We start from the raw sequence: 21,576 nt of genomic DNA on the forward strand, positions 1-21,576 counted from the left end.
CCAAGTAATGGATTGTTTTCTGTTGACTTCTTTTATTGTTTGGTCTCACAGACAGCGTAGAAGATGAAATGGAAATGGCCACTGTGCGGCATCGACCCGAAGCCCTCGAACTGCTGGAAGCACAGAGCAGATTCACAAAGAAAGAGCTTCAGATTCTGTACAGAGGGTTCAAAAACGTAAGTGGTCCTTGTTGACCCTGCAGAAGGGGTTACCCATACCCTGGTGTGAACTTGCTGCTACTTGAGTACACAGGTCAGCCGTGCTATCACAGATTACCCATGCCATGTATAATTAGGCCCAAAACAGATGTCAAGCGAAGAAATGGAAGCACAATATTGTGGGGAGGGGAGAGGGTTTAGGCACAGGACTGTCTCAAATAGCGTCAAGCTATAGTTTGGTTTTCATCTGAGCCTATTCACAGCCATTTCTGGCTATCACCAACTGAGGGAACACTGCATATTTTGAAATCTGGGTTGGAGGTATACATAGTGGATGAGCTATGGATGGGTTGTGATAAGTGATTTGCATAGGGTAATAATTTAAAATTTACACGACAGGACCCAGGTGGCGCTGTGGGTTAAACCACTGAGCCTAGGGCTTGCTGATCAGAAGGTCGGTGGTTCGAATCCCTGTGACGGGGTGAGCTCCCGTTGCTCGGTCCCAGCTCCTGCCAACTTAGCAGTTCGAAAGCACCTCAAAATGCAAGTAGATAAATAGGAACCGCTACAGCAGGAAGGTAAACGGCATTTCCGTGTGCTGCTCTGGTTTGCCAGAAGCAGCTTTGTCATGCTGGCCACATGACCTGGAAGCTATACGCCGGCTCCCTCGGCCAATAATGTGAGATGAGCGCGCAACCCCAGAGTCGGTCACGACTGGACCTAATGGTCAGGGGTCCCTTTACCTTTTACACGACAGGAACTAACGTACAAAGAAGGAGAAATACTGAAAAGGAATTGAAGAGAGCCGAATTGCATGATAAGTAAATAGCTACTGAGAGGAGCTGTACTAGAGTTGAGTAATGCCAAAGCTTGAGTAATTTGGAGAATTAAAAAAAGTTTTTACATTGTAATTGAAAAATAGATTTAATAGGGTCTTCAACACCACAGGCTTTCGAGGCTGCCTCCAGCGATGTTCAGCTTCACAGTCTTCAGTACCATTGCTAATGAATCATTGCCAAGCTGCCATCCCAGTAGGGGAGCGCCATTTTGTAGCTGGCTTTCCTGTCATCTCCATTTGCTACAAAATGAAACTGTGATTGCTGCAGTCATTAACCTTTCAAGCCAATGGCGCTGTGGTGTGCCTTCTACAAGTGGCACTTCACAGTAAATTGCCCAGACTACCAAGCAGCTTCTCTCGGCATGCAGCCTTTCTTTCTCTTTGGGCCATTGATAATTTTCGTGCAAGTTTTTCCTTTCTTTTTCTTTTTTTTCTTTTTTGAAGCAGCTTTTATATTTCCACACACTTCCCTTCCCCAAGGACATGTTAAATAGTTAGGATCCTTCCAACAAATTAAACCTTTCCTTTCTCTTCTTAGTAGTATAGTCACTTCTAGAGCACGTTGCCCTATCCTTTGAACACTGTAAATATCTGTGGTTTGCAGAATGATAACTACAGTGGAACCTCGGTTTTTGAGCGTCTCTGAAGCCGAATATTTCAGAACCTGAACGCCGAAAACCCAGAAGTCATTGCTTCCATTTTCGAACATGCCCCAGAAGTTGAACAGCGTTTCTGGATTTTTTTTCAATTGAATTCTCCAACTGCCCGTTGCGCCTCAGTTGTCGAACATTTCGGAAGTCGAACCATTTTCCGGAATGGATTACGTTCGACAACTGAGGTTCCACTGTACATACCTGTTTTTGTCCATAAGTGTCCTGGGTGTGTTCAAAATGTTACCGCATTTTTAATTGGAATATAAAACAGGCAACCTTGTTCATACACGTTTTTAGCGTGTGATGTTGTACTCTCCTTTTACTATTTTTGTTGGGAGCCACCCAGAGTGGCTGGGGCAACGCAGCCAGATAATAATAATAATAATAATAATAATAATAATAATAATAATAATAATACAGCAAGTGCAAGCTGAAGTGCATCAGGAGAGAATGGTTTCATTTAGCGTCTTCCTGAGTCTGACTTGCAAATCGTAATGCACATGCATGTTTCCAAGCTGGAATAGTGTTTAGAGGTACTTTTCAGCAGAAAAGTTTCGTGCTAGTGGGTACATACACATGTCCTCACACATCCAATTTCAAAACATTAAGTGGCAAACCCAGAGGAAATTCAAAAGTTAGACATGACAGCTTTGGAACATCTGTTACGAGTTTCCCTGTTTCAATTTAGGAAATTCTGCAGTTGGCTGATGGGTGCACATAGGTTTGTAGACTTGCCCTTTTGACCTATTTCATAATAGCTAGCCTTACCCGGGGCAGAATGTTGATAATGAAAATATCTAATGTTTGGTGATAACTAATGTTTCTCTGGGGGGGGGGGAGCACAGGCCTTCAAGAACATATCAGAAAGCCATATTAGGACAGCTTTATTTGGCCAAGCAAAATGTCCCAAAATCAAGTTTGGAGTTCCCCAGAGCTAGGTATAATGAAGGGTTTGAGTATTGTTAAATCTTCTTAATACTAACTTAAATTGTCATAGGATAGGTGGATTATGTCCTGAAGGTGGCAATACTTCAGTCCCTTAGAGGGCACCCCAGGAATTGTAGGAATCTTCAGAACTCCCTCTAGTCTACCGGGATAGGGGCTCTGAAGTAAGATGAGATAAAATGAAGTCATTCTAGGGGCATGTCAAGGATGTACCAGGAGACTCTGTGAATCTGCAGAATCCCTAGCCCTTCCATCCCCCTGACACATGCCTGGAAAGGGGACAAATTGTGCTAGTCATTGATTCCAATAAGAAGGAAATGTTTTTAAAAACCCAAAGCAGGAAGCAAAAAGAAGGGGGGAAATGCTTCACTACGGACATACACAATGATGACAATGTCCAGCAGTGCTTTGGGAAAGACTGTTCAGTTCTTTTTGGACTGCTCCTCCAGTCTTTGTTGAATATTTTCATTCCATCTTCATATAAAATGATAACACAGCCAATTGAGAGAAGTAGCTAATGGCCACAAACCAACAGAGTTAAGCATGTCTTAGCCTATTGGTTTCACTGGATTTAAGCAGACATATAAGCAGATTAGGACCCAGGTGGCGCTGTGGGCTAAACCACTGAGCCTAGGGCTTGCTGATCAGAAGGTCGGCGGTTCGAATCCCTGTGACGGGGTGAGCTCCCGTTGCTTGGTCCCAGCTCCTGCCCACCTAGCAGTTTGAAAGCACATCAAAGTGCAAGCAGATAAATAGGGACCGCTCCGGCGGGAAGGTAAAGGGTGTTTCCGTGCGCTGCTCTGGTTCGCCAGAAGCAGCTTTGTCATGCTGGCCACATGACCCGGAAGCTGTCTGCAGACAAACGCCGGCTCCCTCGGCCTATAGAGCGAGATGAGTGCCGCAACCCCAGAGTCGGACACGACTGGACCTGATAGTCAGGGGGCCCCTTTATAAGCAGATTATAGCCAATACATGTAGCGTAAATCTATGATTACTTGGCAATGCACATCTTGCAAACTCAAAGACTGATAATTGATCGCACTTCTGTGAAGAAAATTGTTTTTTCGTCGTACGGTTACTGAGGTGCAATAAATACCACTGCTTGCCGTGAACATTCGCACAATTGCTGTCAGAAGAACACTGTTACTTGGAATGCTTTTTATAAATATTCTCAATGAAAAGGGCGAACAGTGGCATACTGTGACTGGCTCTGGCCAAATTTCTACACTGGAAAGGCTTTTCTTAATTCTTATGATACTTCTTTGTGTGTGTGTGGGGGGGGAAATATAGTAGTATATATATAGTAGTATAGCTCACTCATGTGGGGTAATTAATAAAAGAATTGGCTGGATCCCTAGATCCAAAATACGGGGCTAAACACACACAAGCAAAAGCCCCCAGCAAAGTTTAAAAAGTCACAAGCAGCAGTGTAGCATGGGGATTGAGGCTACCACTTAATATTAATATTCAGAATTCCTAAGCGGTATAGCCTTGCTTGCACAGGTTGGCACATTACCTGCTTGTAGATGTCCCAAGTCCATTGAGAGGGATGAATGGGTTTATGCTTTAGAATACTAGCAGTGATTCTTCAGGTGACGTTTGTGCTGAATAATTTGGATCCTTCTAATCAAGGGTCCATGTTGCACGCAGCCCCGGGACTCCCCCCCCCCAACCGGCTTTGCCCCACTCCGCGACGGTGGTGCCACCATCACGCTCTTAGCCAATTAGCATGGTGGGGTGATTGGGGCTTTATTATTTAAACGGCAGCGGGCCGTGGGGAACCCCTCTTGCGTCGCGCTGCCGAACACCCACCCACCCATTGATAGGCTGGCATTTGGCCTTGCTTTGGACTTCGGTTGGTCGCCCGTTTTGGAATGGGGGCCGAGTAGGAATTTTTCCCAATGTGGCCGATTGGCAGTAGCCATTTGGTTTTTGCCTACCTCTTAGCAATCGTCACAACTTTGTAAGGTTTGGCGGTTAGGTATTGGTTTAGGGCAGGCATCCCCAAACTTCGGTCCTCCAGATGTTTTCTACTACAATTCCCATCATCCCTGACCACTGGTCCTGTTAGCGAGGGATCATGGGAGTTGTAGGCCAAAACATCTGGAGGGCCACAGTTTGGGGATGCCTGGTTTAGGGGAATGTGGGGAGGGGAGGGGCGGCCATCACCTGCCCCTCCATTTGATAGGGTATTCCCTTAAAGGAATCCGGGGGTCTGCCTCTCGTCCGAAGACCGGGGAGGGGCTAGGGCCATGCCAGGAACCCCACGAACCCCAGGGGTGAGCACCAGTCATTGGTCATTTATTGGAGCGCCCTCTGCTGATAGTTTACCCTTTGTAGGCTCCCTGCTGGGTTATAGTTATAGTCATTAGATACCAATGCCTAAGCCAGGGGTTAACAAACTAAGGCCCGGGGGCCGGATCGCCTTCTAAATCCGGCCCGCAGACGGTCTGGAAATCAGCATGTTTTTACATGAGTAGAATGTGTCCTTTTATTTAAAATGCATCTCTGGGTTATTTGTGGGGCATAGGAATTTGTTCATATTTGTTTTCAAAATATAGTCCGGCCCCCCAAAAGGTCTTAGGGACAGTGGACCGTCCCCCTGCTGAAAAAGTTTGCTGACCCCTGGCCTAAGCCAATATGTCATACTTGTGTATTCAATAAAGTTGTGGCCTAAATTTGCCTATTAACCTTTAAAGTAAATTCGGTGTCCATTACATGAGGGTGGGTTTCGGGGCTTGACGCACAAATTTATGTGCTATGATGCAGTGCCTCTATGCATCTGGCCTGGGAAATGTGTAATCTAACATACCAATGCAGCTTGGGTGCCAGGCTGCTGTCTAGAAAGATCTGGCGAATTGCCTGGTTTTGCCCCTTAACCTGGGTCTGCATAAATAGGAGGTTTGACAAACCGCAGCCGTCGCCGCAGCCGTCGCCACCCCAGCTGCCCCAGGAGAAGAGGAAAAGGAGGGAGGCCCCCCCAGGTGAGGGAAAAAGGGAAAGATAGGGAGGAGAGGGCCCCTCGCCACCCCCCAACCCAGGTGAGAGCGCCTGGTGGGTCCGCCTGGCTACCGCGCAGCAGTTCTTCAGTGGCATGCTTTACATCTCCCCTCCAAACTAAACTAAATATAGGGCGGCACAGAGTTGGTGTGCCGCGGGATTTTTTTTCATAGAATAAGTGTGCCGTGGCCCAAAAAAGGTTGAGAAACACTGATCTAGACCAGTGTTTCTCAACCAGTGTGCCTCCAGATGTTTTGGGACTACAACTCCTATCATTCCTGACCACTGGTCTTCCTAGCTAGGGATGATGGGAGTTGTAGTCCCAAAACATCTGGAGGCACACTGGTTGAGAAACACTGATCTAGACAATCCCGATCAGCTTTCGGTAGTTCTCGTCTCAAAGACTGCAATTATGTCTGGGTCAGAAGAACAGCCTGAAGGCCTAAAGCTTCATTGTAGCTGCAAAGATCTGATCTCATTAGACATTTGCTGACAAGTGAACAAATTTGGCCTTCTGGGGATCTCTTGAGGACTGGCATAGTTTATGAGAAATGAAACAAGTTGTGTGCTCCAGAACGGCATCATGTGATATTTGTTCTTATGAGGAGATATTCTCACCCCGAGGGTCCTTTGAGAATGTTCAGTGTTATGGGCTTGATTACTAAAGCAAAATGAATACTTTTAGTTTCTTTTCCACATTTTCTCAAGCAATTTTCTCAGAGTGGCCAGCCAGATGCCTCCAGGAATCGTAGAACTGTAAAGTTGGAAGGCATCCCAAAGATTATCTGGCCCGACTTCCTGAAATGCAGGAATATGCAACTGTCCCATACAGTGATCGAACTGCAACCTTGGGTTTTAGTAAAGCAAACAGTCTAATTTGTCAGCACCTAAATGATATTGAGCGTCAGAACAACTTGGCCACAATAAGGAAATTTTGCCCATTGTATGACTATTTCCCACCTTCCTATTTCGACTCTCTGGCACCCTATCTGCATAACAGATAAAATATAGGCACGCTTTTACTCTCGCAAGATTGAATATGTTGCCCTTGGCTGTACTTGAGGGATGATTCCAACAGATTCCACACGAAAAATACTTATGGCCCTGTGGAGATGGCAGCACCGAATCGGTGGCGCATGTCCTGCTGGCTTGCACTCTTTATAAAGACTTGAGGAATTAGATCACCCCTCTTTTAATGTCCATTCTGGTTCGCTCAACCACTGCCCCAGTGTCCTTTCTCTTGTCAGATCAAGATGAGCAGGTAGCAAGGTTTTTAGCTGGGGCAATCAGAATAAGATCCACTATTGATTCAAAACCCTAAAAAGTATTTTATTTTAATTGACTTTTTATTTCTATTCTTTGTATATCGTATTGTTGTTTTAATTGCTATGGCTGATGGCTGACACAAATAAAGATTCATTCATTCATTCATTCATTCATTCCTGCAACCTTGGCACATACCTGCCAAGTTGCTGTCAGAGAAATAAGGGCCCGGGCAGGAAATAGCAGACCGGAAGTAGTGCTGCTGCCATTTTGGAACTGGGCGGAGCATGCTCAGAAGTGACTTTTGATGCTGCTTTGCCCAGTTCCAAAATGGCCGCCGTGCCAGAAGTCGCCACGCCAGAATAAACCGGGGGAAAACAAAAAAATCCGTTTTTTTCAGCTAGGAACAGCTGGAAAAACGGGGGTTTCCCGGGGGAAATGGGAGACTTGGCAGCTATGCCTTGGCATTATCAGCACCATGCTGAATATGGCATTATCAGCACCATGAGCTAATTTGATTTGTGACTCAACTCCTGGCAATTTCATTGGTGTAAAGGGACTTTAAAAAACAAGGCCCAGAAAACCCCCACCTCTTTTGCTGTATTCCCACAACTAGCATAGAAGTTAGGTGTGGTTCATATATGCTTATACATCATTTATCTTCTTCATTTGTGGTATGTGGGACTATATAGTGCTTTATCTAGGCAGCCAGGGCTCCCCCGGATGACAATACCTTTTTGTACCAGGTCAGTGAGGACCATAGCTGCCAAGTTGTACACCAACAGGGTAGGGTTTATGGCCACATCCTACCATCCTTTGTAACTAAAGAGTATGATTAACGTAAAATAAAAGTTTGCAGCTGATAAAAATAAATATTTCAGTTTTGGTATCGTGGACTTGCGGGGGTCAGTAATTGCCCGCTATTGGTGTGAGGCTTTTTTTTTTTTAAGGAAAAAAAATTATTGATTTAAAATGGCTTGTACAAACCCAAGGGCTTGGTTTCCCCCCCAGACCTGTTAATTTCAGCCTGCAGAGTGAATTGCAAGCGGTCATTCTGATTAACTACCAAATCTCCTTAATTATAGTATTTGGTTTGCTTAAAGCAAAAATGTGCACTGATCTCAGCAATTATACTATAATTTCAACAGCAATCGTTTCCTCAAAGTCTGAACTGGAAAAGGCTTGTGGAGGAAAATGAAGATTGATTATTTTATGAAGTGAAATCTTTTGCTGCTTTGCATGAATGCTGTGAGCCCCGATCCATTATGTGTCAAGCACCCTGACAGCCTCAGATCACAAGTTATAAATGCTCCAAATTATTCTGTTATTAGGATGTAGCGTCGAGTCATTTTCCTAAGAGCTCCTGCTCAAAGAGCCAAATTAATGCATTTTCATTGATATCCCCAGTATGTGCAATAATGTGGTTATGAAGAGGTAAGACCAATCATGATGGGTTTTCTCCAACTTTCTCTAATTACCTGTGCTTGATTCAATTATGCTGCATGCCATAATTATTATTTTTTTTAAAAAAAAACCTATCTGCTGTTATCAGGTGGGAGAGGTTAGAGAGCTATTCATTTAATACCCTGACAGCTTAAGGGGAATTACCGTATTTCTTGCATTCTTATTTCTGTTGTGCTTATTCCTCAGCCAAGTTAAAGAATTAAGGAGTGCTTTTATTGCTCGCTACAATATAAACATTGGGATATATATGTGGGTGGGGGGTGTAACACTCTATAACAGGCATCCCCAAACTGCGGCCCTCCAGATGTTTTGGCCTACAACTCCCATGATCCCTAGCTAACAGGACCAGTGGTCAGGGAAGATGGGAATTGTAGTCCAAAACATCTGGAGGGTCGAAGTTTGGGATGGCTGCTCTATAACACATGGGGTGCAGATTTTAACTGATTCTAAGAATCATAGAATTGTTGAGTTGGAAGCAGCAACGTCTTAAGGGTATCCAGCGCCGTGGTGCAAAAATCCTCCGGCGCCCCCCCCCCCACGGCGGCAGTAGCGTGCGGCCATTGAGCTTCCTCTCCTCGTCTTCTTGCCCATGAAGCAGAATGAGCGAGACTCTTGCCTGGAGCGGCAGCAGGCGCATGGCGCCACTCTAGGCAGGAGTCTCGCTGATTCTGCTTCATGGGCAAGAAGAGGAGGAGACACCAGCCCGTGAAGCAGAATCATGAAGCAGATTGGCGCCCCTTCCGCACCCCTGGGACCCCAAAGTCATCAAGCCCAGTGTTTCCCAACCTTTTTCCAACTGTGGCTCCCTTCTGACCTTGTTTTCTTCCTGTGGCCCCCCAAGGGCATAGCCAAATAAGTAAAAATCAATAAAAATCAATACAAATATGAGATCCACCCCCCCTCCCGGAACAAAAGCTTGCCCTCCTAACAAAAATCCTGGCTATGCCCATGCCCCTCCCCATTGTACTGGTAGAAAGGTAGCTATTTAAATGTTTTGTTTGTAAATAGAACCTGTTTTATTTATATATTTTTATAATTTGTACAAAATACAATTACATAAAATGATAGGAACATAATGAAATATTGTTGAAGCAGAAAAACATAGAATCGTCGAGCTGGAAGGGGCCCCAAGGGTCATCTTTCTAGTGCAGGCACCCAAAACTTCGGTCCTCCAGATGTTTTGGACTACAATTCCCATCATCCCTGACCACTGGTCCTGTTAGCTAGGGATCATGGGAGTTGTAGGCCAAAATATCTGGAGGGCCGCAGTTTGGGGGATGCCTGTTATAGTGCAACCCCCTGCAATGTAGAAAACTCAGCTAAAGCATCTGTGACAGATGGCCATCCAACCTCTGCTTCGAAACCTCCGAGGAAGGAGAGTCCAGAACCTCCCAAGGGAGACCCATCTTCCATGTATTCTAAAAAGTAAGCAACACTTATTTGACCCCAGTTATTTGACACAGAGGGAGAAACCTACAGATACAGTCCAAAAGGCGCACTGGGAGTTCTGTATATATGGGATAATTTCAAAAAGCAAGTGGTCCTCACCATAGCTGCCAAGTTTTCCCTTTTCTCGCGAGGAAGCCTATTCAGCATAAGGGAAAATCCCTTTAATAAGGGAAAGCCTATTCAGCATAAGGGAAAATCCCTTTAAATGAATTTATCATGCAAATTCATTTAAATCTAATTGGTCGGTTAAAATGGCTGGTGATTTATCAACTAAATCTTTAATAGGTTGACAATGCTACTTTTGACAGTTCTTCGAAGTTCCCTATATCTTTGATGTCCATCAGTGTGCAAAATGAGGGTTCTTTCATTTTAAACTTTGTGTCATCTCTAGTGCAATGGGAGTTGATGATTAAGCATTTGAGGACATACAGAGTTTGAGTAGTCAAATTGGCTGGAACCTAGAAAAATAAGAAGTTTGCTCTGGGCAAACTATTTTTTAAAGTAGATTCTCTTTCATCTTCTTTTACTGTTAGGTTTCTATTTTTAAAAGATGAAATCCTATCTTGTCCTGGAAGTTCATGATCCCATAACAGAGACTGTGAGTAGAAGCAATATTCTTAGCTGTAATGAAGTGGCTAAAGTTTTTCCCTAAAGAAAAAAGCCTGATTCTGTTCTTTTTCTTTTCATTTAAGCACCAAACTGGTTTTTATTATTATCTTGTTATATTATTGTGTCCCCAGTTCCTATTTCTACACAATCTACTTGGTGACCTCAGAGCCGAGAACCTCTGACTATTGTAGTTATTGTCAGAATTATCTGGTTATATAAAATATCAAGAAGATAAACACAAGAAAGTTCAAAAAATCTGCTTGCAATAACATGCTAATATTGCATAGCATGCAAGAGCTCCGGAAGAGGTGCGCCCTTTCTGCTGAACCCTATCTTCCAGATATCAATTCATAACCACAATACTCTACAGTAATTGAATTACTTCTGTTGTTGATCATAGCTCAAATCCTGCTCGTGAATTCATCGTACTATAATAGTTCTTTAAATAGACTGAAAAAGGCATCCATTCTTCCATAAAACAGCCATCATTAGATTCTCTTCATTTTTCTGTTAATTTTGCCAGTTTTGCAAGGTCTGTTATCTTCCTTATCCATTCTTCATTGGCTGGAACTTCATCTTCCTTTCATTTCTGCACTTAGAAAACCGTAGCTAATTATTTTTATTTTTTATTTTATTTAAAACACTCATATACCAACTGTCATTAAAATATATCACAGTGGTTTACAATAGTATAAAAAACCATAAAAAACATAATAAATTATTATTATTATTATTATTATTATTATTATTATTATTTATACCCCGCCCATCTGGCCGGGTCTCCCTAGCCACTCTGGGCGGCTTCCAACAAAAGAATAAAACACAATAATCTATTAAACATTAAAAGCCTCCCTGAACAGGGCTGCCTTCAGATGTCTTCTAAAAGTCTGGTAGTTGTTTTTCTCTTTGACATCTGAAGGGAGGGCGTTCCACAGGGCAGGCGCCACCACCAAGAAGGCCCTCTGCCTAGTTCCCTGCAACTTGGCTTCTCGCAACGAGGGAACCGCCAGAAGGCCCTCGGTGCTGGACCTCAGTGTCCGGGCAGAATGATGGAGGTGGAGACTCCATCCTAAGAAAGTTTAAAGAAAAATAAAAAAGAAAGAAATTGGAAACAAACATCAATAGGTCATTGTGTATTTGTCTGCATAGGGCTTGTGAAAAAGAAAAGTTTCCAGCAAGCGTTTAAAAGTTGGCAGAGAAGGTGCCCACTGAATTACACTAAAGACTTGATTACACTAAAGACTCGATTTCTCCTTGTTGTTAATTGAGCCTCGCCAACTTGGAGAGTGACCAAATACACCTCTGTAGGTGCTCTCAGGGATCAAGTTGGACTATAAGGGCTCAGGTGATTCTGAGGTATCCTGGACCCACGAAGTTCAGAGCTTTGTAAATCAACTGAAGAACCATGAGCCTGGCTCAGCAGCAAATAGGAAGCCAGTACAGGTGATCACACTGGCAGTTTCTGCTGCTGCATTCACAATGCACTGACTTCTTGTCTGCGCCACCCTTCGCAATCTCAGTAAATTGCTGTAACTCCCATGCCAGGAGGCTAGATAAGTGCAGCCATCTATCGCCACAAGCTGCTCCTGCATAAAGCTTTAATCCAGACAAGCCAGAGAGATTACTGGTCAGTCAACAGGCAGAACAGGAAACAGGGATTCACATACCCTCCATCATTCCTCTGATGACAATATCTATCTATCTATCTATCTATTATTATTATTATTATTATTATTATTAATAATAATATACCGCCCTATACCCGGGGGTCTCAGGGCAATTCACAGAATAAAATCAAGATATAAAACCATAAAATACCTAATAAAAATAAAAACAACAACCCAATAGTCCCCCCCCCCCAAAAAAACCCCACATTTTAAAAGGGCATAGGATGTAAATTGGTTCAACCAAAGGCCTGGTTAAAAAGGAACGCTTTTGCCTGGCGCCTAAAGGCGTATAATGAGGACACTAGGTGAACTTCCCTGGGGAGAGCATTCCACAGACGGGGAGCCACTGCAGAGAAGGCCCATCCTCGTTTTGCCACCCTCCGGATGGCAAGATGATCTCAGGGTCCGGGTAGGTTTATATGGGAAGAGGAGGTCCTTAAGGTATTGCAATCCTTTTATTATTTATATCCCGCCTATTTGACTGGGTTGCCCCAGCCACTCTGGGCAGCTTCCAACACATATAAAACATGATTAAACATTAAACATTTTTTTTAAAAAACCTTCTCTATATAGGGCTGCTTCAGATATCTTCTAAAGGTTGTATCTCTTTGGCTTGGGCATCGCATAGCTCCATCCCCGCCAACATTTCTCTAGTGAAAATAGGGATGTCCTGTGGAAAAGCAGGACATTCCGGGATCAAATCAGAAACTGGGATGGTTTCTGTAAATCGGGGACTGTCCCTGGAAAACAGGGACAGCTTCTTGGTCCAAACTTTGGTGACGAACATTCCTTGTACCCCTTCTGTTACTAGCTTGTGAAATAACATGTAATAATGACATATGGGTCCTTTATAAGTAACTAAAGAGAATATTTTGAAAGCCCTGCATGGTGAAATGCTCTTGTACCTGAACTCTCATGCCTGAAGTCATAACTTTCTCCAACGCTGTCTGAGGAGTTGAAATTTTAACACACCTGATGGAGGATTTCATTTTATAATAACAATAAGTATTATTATTTTATTTATATGCCACCCATCTGACTGGGTTGCCCCAGCTACTCTGGGAGGCTCCCAACAAAATATTAAAAGCACAATAAAACACCAGTAATAAAAAATTTCCCTGAACAGGGATGCCTTCGGATGTCTTCTAAAAGTCAAATATCTCTTTGGCATCTGATGGGAGGCCCTCTGCCTGGTTCCCTGTAACCTCACTTGTCGCAGAGAGGGAACCGCCAGAAGGCCCTCAGAGCTGGACCTCAGTGTCCGGGCTGAATGACGGGGGTGGAGACGCTCCTTCAGGTATACTGGGCCAAGGCCATTTAGGGCTTTAAAGGCTTTGAATCACGCTCAGAAACTCACTGGAAGCCAGGATAGATCCTTTAGGACCAGCGTTGTGTGGTCCCAGGAGCCGCTCCCGATCACCTGCCTAGCTGCCGCATTCTGGATGAGTTGTAGTTTCTGTGTCACCTTCAAAAGTAGCATTGCAGTAGTCTAAACCAGAACATGCGCCACTCTGGCGAGACAATCTGCAGACAGGTAGGGTCTCACTCAGCCTGCGTACCAGATGGAGCTGGTAGACAGCTGCCCTGGACGCAGAATCGACCTGCGCCTTCATGGACAGCTGAGAGTCCAAAATGACTCCCAGGCTGCACACCTGGTCCTTCAGGGGCACAGTTACCCCATTCAGGACCAAGGAGTATGTAGGGTTTTGATATGTAGGGATGTGTATCTAGACTCCCCCAATTGTTTAGATACTGCTTGCTGCTCAGTAGCTTCAGTTAGGAAGTTTTTTCTCATTTAAGGCACACTGGGTGCTATTTTCATGTACCGTATGTCTGATGAAGTCATATCTTGAATGTGTGTCTGGGCTTCCCTTCTGCTTTCGAAAGCCATAGCTAAACAAACAGAAACAGCTCTGCTTCTTCGCTTTCTCTCTTAGCAACCTTATCTAGAAAACACTTGTGCCTTTCATCTTTCAGCCAATCAAAGCAGTATTTTGTTTCCCAAGAAAATGATTTCCACAACCCATTTCCTGAGAAGCTTGATATCACTTTTTGTTTCTGTTCTTGGCCACCAACCCTAGTCGCCCTTCAAAAACAGAGCCAGGTCCCATAACACCCTCAGGCACCTGACCTGATCACAAAAAAGGCATGTTCTACATATTTTTGGTCTTCTTGAAAACGTGTGTGTGTGTGTGTGTGTGTGTGTGTGTGTGTGTGTAAAAGCCTCAAGCTGCTCTACAAACTTGATATGTAGAATTGCATCCTAAATATGCTCAACAACCTTTGTTCTAAAATCTCAGTTATCAAAGCGGATGCAGTGGTACCTTGGTTCTCGAACAGCCTAGTTCACGAACAACTTAGAACCCGAACGTCGCAAACCCGGAAGTGAGCGTTCCAGTTCTCAATTTTTTGGGGGGAAGTTGAACATGTCCTGAGCTTCCGTTTTTTAGTGTTGCACTTCCATTATTAGAGAGATCACGCTGATTGGGGAGTTGAGGAGAAGCGTCCCGGCAGCATTCTGCAGTCCAGCCGCTTTGACGAGTGAGAGAGAGAGACAGAGAGATCCCGAAATATCACGCTGGTTGGGGCAGTGGGGTGAAGCATTTTAGGGGTAGTTTTTCAACAGCCTGGGATGGATTAATCCATTCTGCATTACCTTCTATGGGAAAGCGCACCTTGGTTTTGGAATGTTTTGGTTTTGAAATGGACTTCCGGAACAGATTAAGTTCAAGAACCAAGGTACCACTGTGTTATAGCATGGTGCACTGTAAATCTTTTGTAAATGGTCACAGAGATCAAGGTGGGTGTAAGGGGGAGGGATTATAGAGAACCCCCCCTTCATCAGAAGCAGCCTGTCTCCAAGCAGTCATGAGAGCGAGGGGTCTGAAGGGGTGAGTCAGGAAACGGAGAGGGAGTGCCAGGGCTCTGGCAACACTAAAGAGCCCCTGCTCCATAGGCAGGAAGAGAGGGAGGCGGGAAGAGTGGAGAGGAATAGGTCAGACAGAAGACCCGTCCCTCCGACGCCGGAATTGAGAAAGAGGAGGAAAGGGAGGCACTTCTCAGTTCCGAGGCTTTTATGCTGGTCGCGAATGCGGAAGGAATTAGTGCAGGAATCTGACTCGAGCGGGTAGACATGAAATGAGCAATCCGTTACACTGTAAATAATGTGCACCAATAAAAACGTCTGAAAGACAAGCATGTGGACGGTCGTTACTCAAGAGTAGTCACAACAAACCCTGACAGCGGGGTTGAAACATGGCGGTGTGCTCCTGGCGGATGCCACTTGGGCTAGTTCTTCCAATAGTCTCCCTTTGCTCAGCAAATTATCTTTCTGGTTCCTCTTTGAACCAGGATATCAAGATCACGCTGATCACTGCAGATATCAGCTCAACTTCTTTGAATGCAAACAGCGTAGAAGGTGCCAGGAATATAACAATGCTGCTCACATTTCACCTTGCAGTGAATATCCATACTAGGAGATGGGGGAGCTCATATGTGAATTTCCCTGCTTCTGGAGAAATAGACTTAGTACAGGCTTTGGCCCCGTTAGCAGAAGAGAACTTTCGTAAAGTAGTTTTCGACATCTCTGTCTGGTAGTGGTAAAATCCTCGCTGTTTGCAGTCTCTTGTACAATTTGTACATGGGCATGTTATTCATATGCATTCCTTGCCACTTTCCTTAGGAATGTCCCAGTGGGATTGTTAATGAAGAGACCTTCAAAGAGATTTACTCTCAGTTCTTCCCACAGGGAGGTGAGTACTCTGCACATAATTAGTCTTGTTTGCATGCACAACCAATTGCCATAATTGCTTTGAAATTTGGCCTAAACAGGTTGTTGTTCTAGTTAATTAAGTCTTTTATACTACTTAATGGGTGGACAGAAGTACTTTAGGGTTTTAATTAAAGAGTGGAAATACCTACTAGCAATATCTATTTATAAAAGCACACAGTCTGCAGTTTGTTTCCTGAGATGTACAGCTCGCTCCATCCCAAAGGCCCTGGACAAGTAACAAAAGCAATAGTTAAATTCATATATTCCCTGTCGCCCTGTTTACTAACAAAGCCTTGAGGCCCCAAAGGAGCCCAAGTAGGTAGGGTCTTGCAAAACTCAGTACTGAGCTTGGGGAAACTGCAGCAGGAGCGAGTCCTGCTTAAATCATCTGATTGGCAGTGCTTGGAAAGCCCCTGTGCAAAGCACTTCAAAGGGGGCTCATTGTCAGGTCTTGTTAAGCCCCTTTCTATCTTGTGGAGCGCTTTGAAATAGGCTCTGCAAGCACAGGGCAAAAAAGCCCACCTGATGTTATGGTGTTGTCCAAACCACTGAGCCTCTTGGGCTTGCTGAACAGAACATTGGCAGTTCGAATCCCTGCAACGGGGTGAGCTCCCATTGCTCTGTCCCAGCTCCTGCCAACCTAGCAGTTTGAAAGCACACCAGTGCAAGTAGAAGGCAAATGGTGTTTTCATGCGCTCTGGTTTCGTCACAGTGTTCCGTTGCACCAGAAGCAGTTTAGTCCTGCTGACCACATGACCTGGAAAGCTGTCTGTGGACAAACACCTGCTCCCTCGGCCTGAAAGTGAGATGAGCGCCATAACCCCATAGTTGCCTTTGACTGGACTTAACTGTCCAGGGGAAGCTCCTGCAGCCAATCAGGAGGCACTGAACCCCGTCAGATATTCGGGTTCCAAAGAATGTTTGCAAATCGGAACACTCACTTCCTGGGTTGCGGTGTTCGGGAGCCAAAATGTTCGACTTGCAAGGCATTCAGGATCCAAGGTACGACTGTATTCACTCTACAAGGCCATAGCATGGGACAACGAGGCTCCATTTTTTATTCAAACAATATCCAAAAAGTCAAAATATTATTTAGCCTTGCCTGAGGTGTATATGAGAAAGGCCCATTAGCTTTCCTCTGACTCTCCTTGAAGACTTTGGTTCTCTGTTAAATGACTGAGGTGGATAGCCATCAGGGCCCTCTGGAATCTGTCACGTTTGCGTGTGAATATCTTAATTATATTCCCAACATATAATGCTACACATATAATGAAGCATAGAAAAGGAAATTATCATCTGCATAGGGTTTTTTTCCTTTGTTGTTCTTGCGATCTAATTTGAATCCATTCAAGAGTTGGCCTCAGAACCTTGCCGTGCTCCCTCTACTGAAATCTCTTTGCCACCCTAATCTCCAAAATCTAAAATAAAGCCCTAGGTTCTCATTGAAGAGTTTAAGCTTGTCTGTTCCAAGTGTTCTGACTAATAAAGAGTCTTTAATTGTGAAAATAAAAGTTGGAGATTTAAGAGGGCCTACCCTCCTGCGAAATTGCTGTGAGTTCATGAGAACTGGCAACACAATAGATAATTCTTTATAAACTCTATATGTGCCTGTATGTTCACAATTATCCCCCTCTTACATTTGTGTGTGCAGAAAGAAATGTAGGTGGCAGTTTAACCGTGAGTCAAAGCCTAAAGCTGGTGTGGATTTGTGATTCCCCAATTATCTCTATGGGTTTTCCTTTGTTTCGCTAAGCCTGCTGCTTTCTCTCTCTCTCTCTCTCTCTCTCTCTCAACAAAACTGGGCATTTGTCACTGGTAATTTCCAGATCTTTTACATTTGAGTATAGCGTAGGGTTACCAGACGTTCCCGTTTTCCAGGGACAGTTGCCGGATTTGCGAATAAGTCCCCGGACAAATTCCATCCCTGGAATGTCCCCGGATTTCATCTAATGTCCCCGGGAAACGCAGCAGCGGCAGTCTCAGCAGCCTGGAGCAGTTGGCTCCGGCTGGCTTCAGGAGCTGCTCGGAAGTCCCCATCTGATGGTGGTGCAGGGGCTCTAAGATGCAGCTTCCGGGCTGCCTCCACCTTACCTAACCGCACCAACTAAGCTGTGAAGGGAGGCTTCACGCTGCCTATCAGAGCTTGCATGCAAGGAGGAGGGGGCAGGGATCTCTCAGTTAGGCAACAGGAAGCCTCGCTTCCCAGCTGAGGGATCCCCGCCCCCTGCCGCTTGCACGCCAGTAGGAATGGGATTGGGGCTGCTCCGATGGGAAGGGAGGCATGACGCTGCCCAAACCTCGCAGCCGCCACTGCTGCTCTTGGCCCTCCTTCTCCGCCTTCCATGCCTGACCCACCGCGCACCAATTCCCCACCACCACCGAATGCCCAGGCTCATGGAGAAAGGAGATAGAAACCTCAGAGGCAGTGGAAACATGGTGGTTGAGGTCAAGGTGGCGGCCACCCCTCTGCCATTGCCATCGCTGCAGCATCAACGTCCCGAACGTGTAGTAATTAATTAATTAAAGTGTCCCTGGATTCATTGAAAAAAATCTGATAACCTTAGTGTAGTTTGGGTCATGCAATCACCCACTTAGTATTCTTTTTCCTCCTGTTACTCAATATTTTCTTCTAGCATTTATTACGGATTCTCTGTCTTCAACGTTTTCCCCCTTTTGTATATTTTATCAGCTTACATGGCCAGGGTATAATTACGCTTTCCCTCGTTGTTCTTTAAGAGCAATCCAGTGGGGATTTCTCTTGGGCAAGTTCCGCTGAATTGAACAGGAGTTGCTCACAATCTCGTGCTCTTCGTTTCAAGCCGTTCCTCACCGGATCTTTCCACTTGAAGATGCCATTCATTCTCTTTCTCGTGTTGGGGAAAAAAGCACAAAGGGGAGAATCACAGCTTGATGGTCCAGCATCTGCTTTGCATGCAGGCGGATTTGTGTCTCGTGTGTCCCAGTGTGCACAGAATCTTAAGAGTTGGAAGGAACCACAAGAGACATCTAGTCCAACCCTCTGCAACGCAGGAATCTTTTGCCCAACGCCAAGCATCTCCAAGGGACTATGGGAATGTCCCCTGTCTGAAATCCCAGAGAAGAATCCTACGGAGGGCCAGCGTGGTGCAGTGGTTAGAGTGTCCCTGGGAGATCAGGGTTCAAATTCCCACTTGACATGAATCCCACTGGGTGACCTTAGGCCAGCCACTACCTCTCAGCCTAACCCACCCCACAGGGTTGTTGTGGGGATTAAATGGGGAGGGGGGGACAATGTGCGCCACCTCGATCTCCTTAGAAGACGAAAAAAGTGGGACATAAATGCAATAAATAATAGCAATAATAAATAATCCCAGTTCAGCAATACTCAGCTAGATGAGTGTAAGATTCCTAGCAAGACTGGCAGAATTTTGTGTCGCTAATGGAAGTCAGCTTTAATTGTCAATAACAACAACAACAGTTCCGGATTATTATTTTTGTTTTATCTGGACGTTAAAAAGTAGATGCCTCCCATTGTTCAAAACACCCACAGCAGTGTGTGTGTGTGTGTGTGTGTGTGTGTGTGTGTGTGTGTGTGTTCAAAACCAGACATTACAAAAATAAAAATAAGAAGTAAAACAGCTTGTTGGTTTCTGGTGTAGGTTATCCATTCTGCTAAGGTCAGTTGAGTAAAACCGTGACGCTCTTGCTTTCCAAATTTAATTTGTTTTACCCATCCCACCCTATCACCTGAACCAAGGTGAACATTTAAGGTACCACTCCTGCCCCACCTTCTCAGCCACCCAAGTGATAAGCTTGTCTTCCAATGTCTGATTAGACCTGATGAGTAGTTGCTGTGAATGTGCCGATGTTGCACAAAGCTTATTGGAGCCCTGATAATGCATGGTCTGAGTCTCTTAAGATGTTAGCACTCTAATGTTAGCTGCCACCTGTCAGAATGCTAATATATCATAATAGTTACCATTACTAGGTGCAAAACCAGAAACTTGTTTAATTTTTTAAACAGAAAAACCTGAAAAACTCCCGCTCTCTGTCCTGATTTATATTCCAGACTTAGTGGGAGAGGAATCACGTTAAGTAGCTCTAATTAAAAGCTTAAGGACTACAACCTTTGGCTTATGTTTAATCACAATTGTCTTCACTGCCTTGGATATTTTACTGAATGAAGGCTGTGAAACCACTGGAATTAATTGAAATGTATTAAAGGTAAAGTCTTGTAAATCTGGTAATCTTCTTTATTGGTTTTTGCAGAGTGTGGTTTAAAACCTTTGATTCTGTTCAGTGGCTGCGATCTGACAAATGACACAATGAAAGCGCGCATTGCTTGTTTTCCTATTTATTTTTTAAATAACCACATACCAATAAGGAGGAAAATGAAAGAAATGAAAAAAGAAAAATAGTGTTCAAACTGGTTGATTATATAGGGAATAAAATTCTAACTAATTCAGGATCCTACAAATCTGGATCACCATTAAAAGACAAAATAAAAATAAAAAATCCTTCCAGTAGCACCTTAGAGACTAACTAAGTTTGTCATAGGTATGAACTTTCGTGTGCATGCACACTTCTTCAGATACATGCATGCACATGAAAGCTGAATTGAGTTTCTTTATTGATGCAATTAATAAGGAACAACCTTGTTTGAATTGCAGATTCCACAACATACGCACATTTTCTGTTCAATGCATTTGACACAGATCACAACGGAAGTGTGAGTTTCGAGGTAAGGCTGTTTATTTCTGTTCTTGTCACCTGGTTTCTCTGGTAGGATCTGACCCAGCCAAAGTTTAAAGTGCCTTTTATTCCAATGAGAGGGTTAAGCATATTTTCAGAACTCTCCCACGGAGTTCAACAAGCCTGTACTTCAGTTTTCTGAAGTATCATGACTTTTCAAAGCTTCATTAACAACAAAGAAGCTGAAATGTATATAAAAAAATAGATGCACAAATGATCAGAAATGTCTTAAATGGAATGTGTTGTATCTATACTTGCAATCTGGATTTAGTAGTACTTACTCCAAGAAAGAAACAGAAATTACCGTAAAAGCTCATAATTGTGTCAATATTTTACTAAATATGCAAATATTAACAGATGCTTTAATAGCATAGTAAAAGCCAATAAAATATTACTTTTCACCAATTCTGATTTATCTAGCCCTCCTACTTTCATTCCCCTGTTCCATGATGAATTGATATCAGTTATGAAAGGGTTAAAATGAGTTCTGCTATCAAACTAGAGATAGATGGAAAAGGAAGTGAAAAAGGGAGATCTTTTAATTTGCCAGGCTCAGTTCTTCATCTTCAACTTCCTTCGTCTTCCAATACATTCCTTGTTTTTATGTGTTATTCAAATGTGAGATTAAAATAAGGTTAGTAGTGATTTTTTTTGCCATGAGGATGAGTGTTTTCCTTTTAAAATAGGGTAGTGTCTGCAGAAGTGATCAGGCTTGGAATTCTAAAGAATTTGCTAGCAATATGCTGGATAAAGCTTTTAAGGTTGCGACCCAAAAGCTCAGTCCCTTACATGTAAGCTGTTTTGGCATGTCCTTCTCTAAGGAAATGTTCTTAGGCTCAGATATAAATCTGCTATGTTGGGGGTGGATAAATAATCGTCTGGTTTCCTCAGATGACACAAGTGAAATACATGTTAACCCTGTTGAAAAAGAGAGAGACGCCATTTGTTTACCTCGGTTCTGTTTTCCTCCGTCGAAGTGTTCCTTACACATTCTTTTCAACAGACAGGCAAAGATATATGGGTCATA

The 21,576-nt window shown here is 43.9% G+C and overlaps 1 protein-coding gene across 1 annotated transcript in view; it reads left to right on the forward strand.

The window, feature by feature from the left end:
* Window positions 1-21,576, forward strand: part of KCNIP4 (potassium voltage-gated channel interacting protein 4) — a 243,163-nt gene that overhangs the window by 213,023 nt on the left and 8,564 nt on the right. Inside the window, exons 2-4 of the mRNA XM_060278964.1 lie at window positions 52-176; window positions 15,729-15,798; window positions 20,468-20,538. Coding sequence (XP_060134947.1) covers window positions 52-176; window positions 15,729-15,798; window positions 20,468-20,538 — 266 coding nt within the window. The remainder of the gene's footprint in view (window positions 1-51; window positions 177-15,728; window positions 15,799-20,467; window positions 20,539-21,576) is intronic.

The sequence above is a fragment of the Zootoca vivipara genome, chromosome 9 (assembly GCF_963506605.1).
Source record: "Zootoca vivipara chromosome 9, rZooViv1.1, whole genome shotgun sequence".
NCBI classification, from domain to species: Eukaryota; Metazoa; Chordata; class Lepidosauria; order Squamata; family Lacertidae; genus Zootoca; species Zootoca vivipara.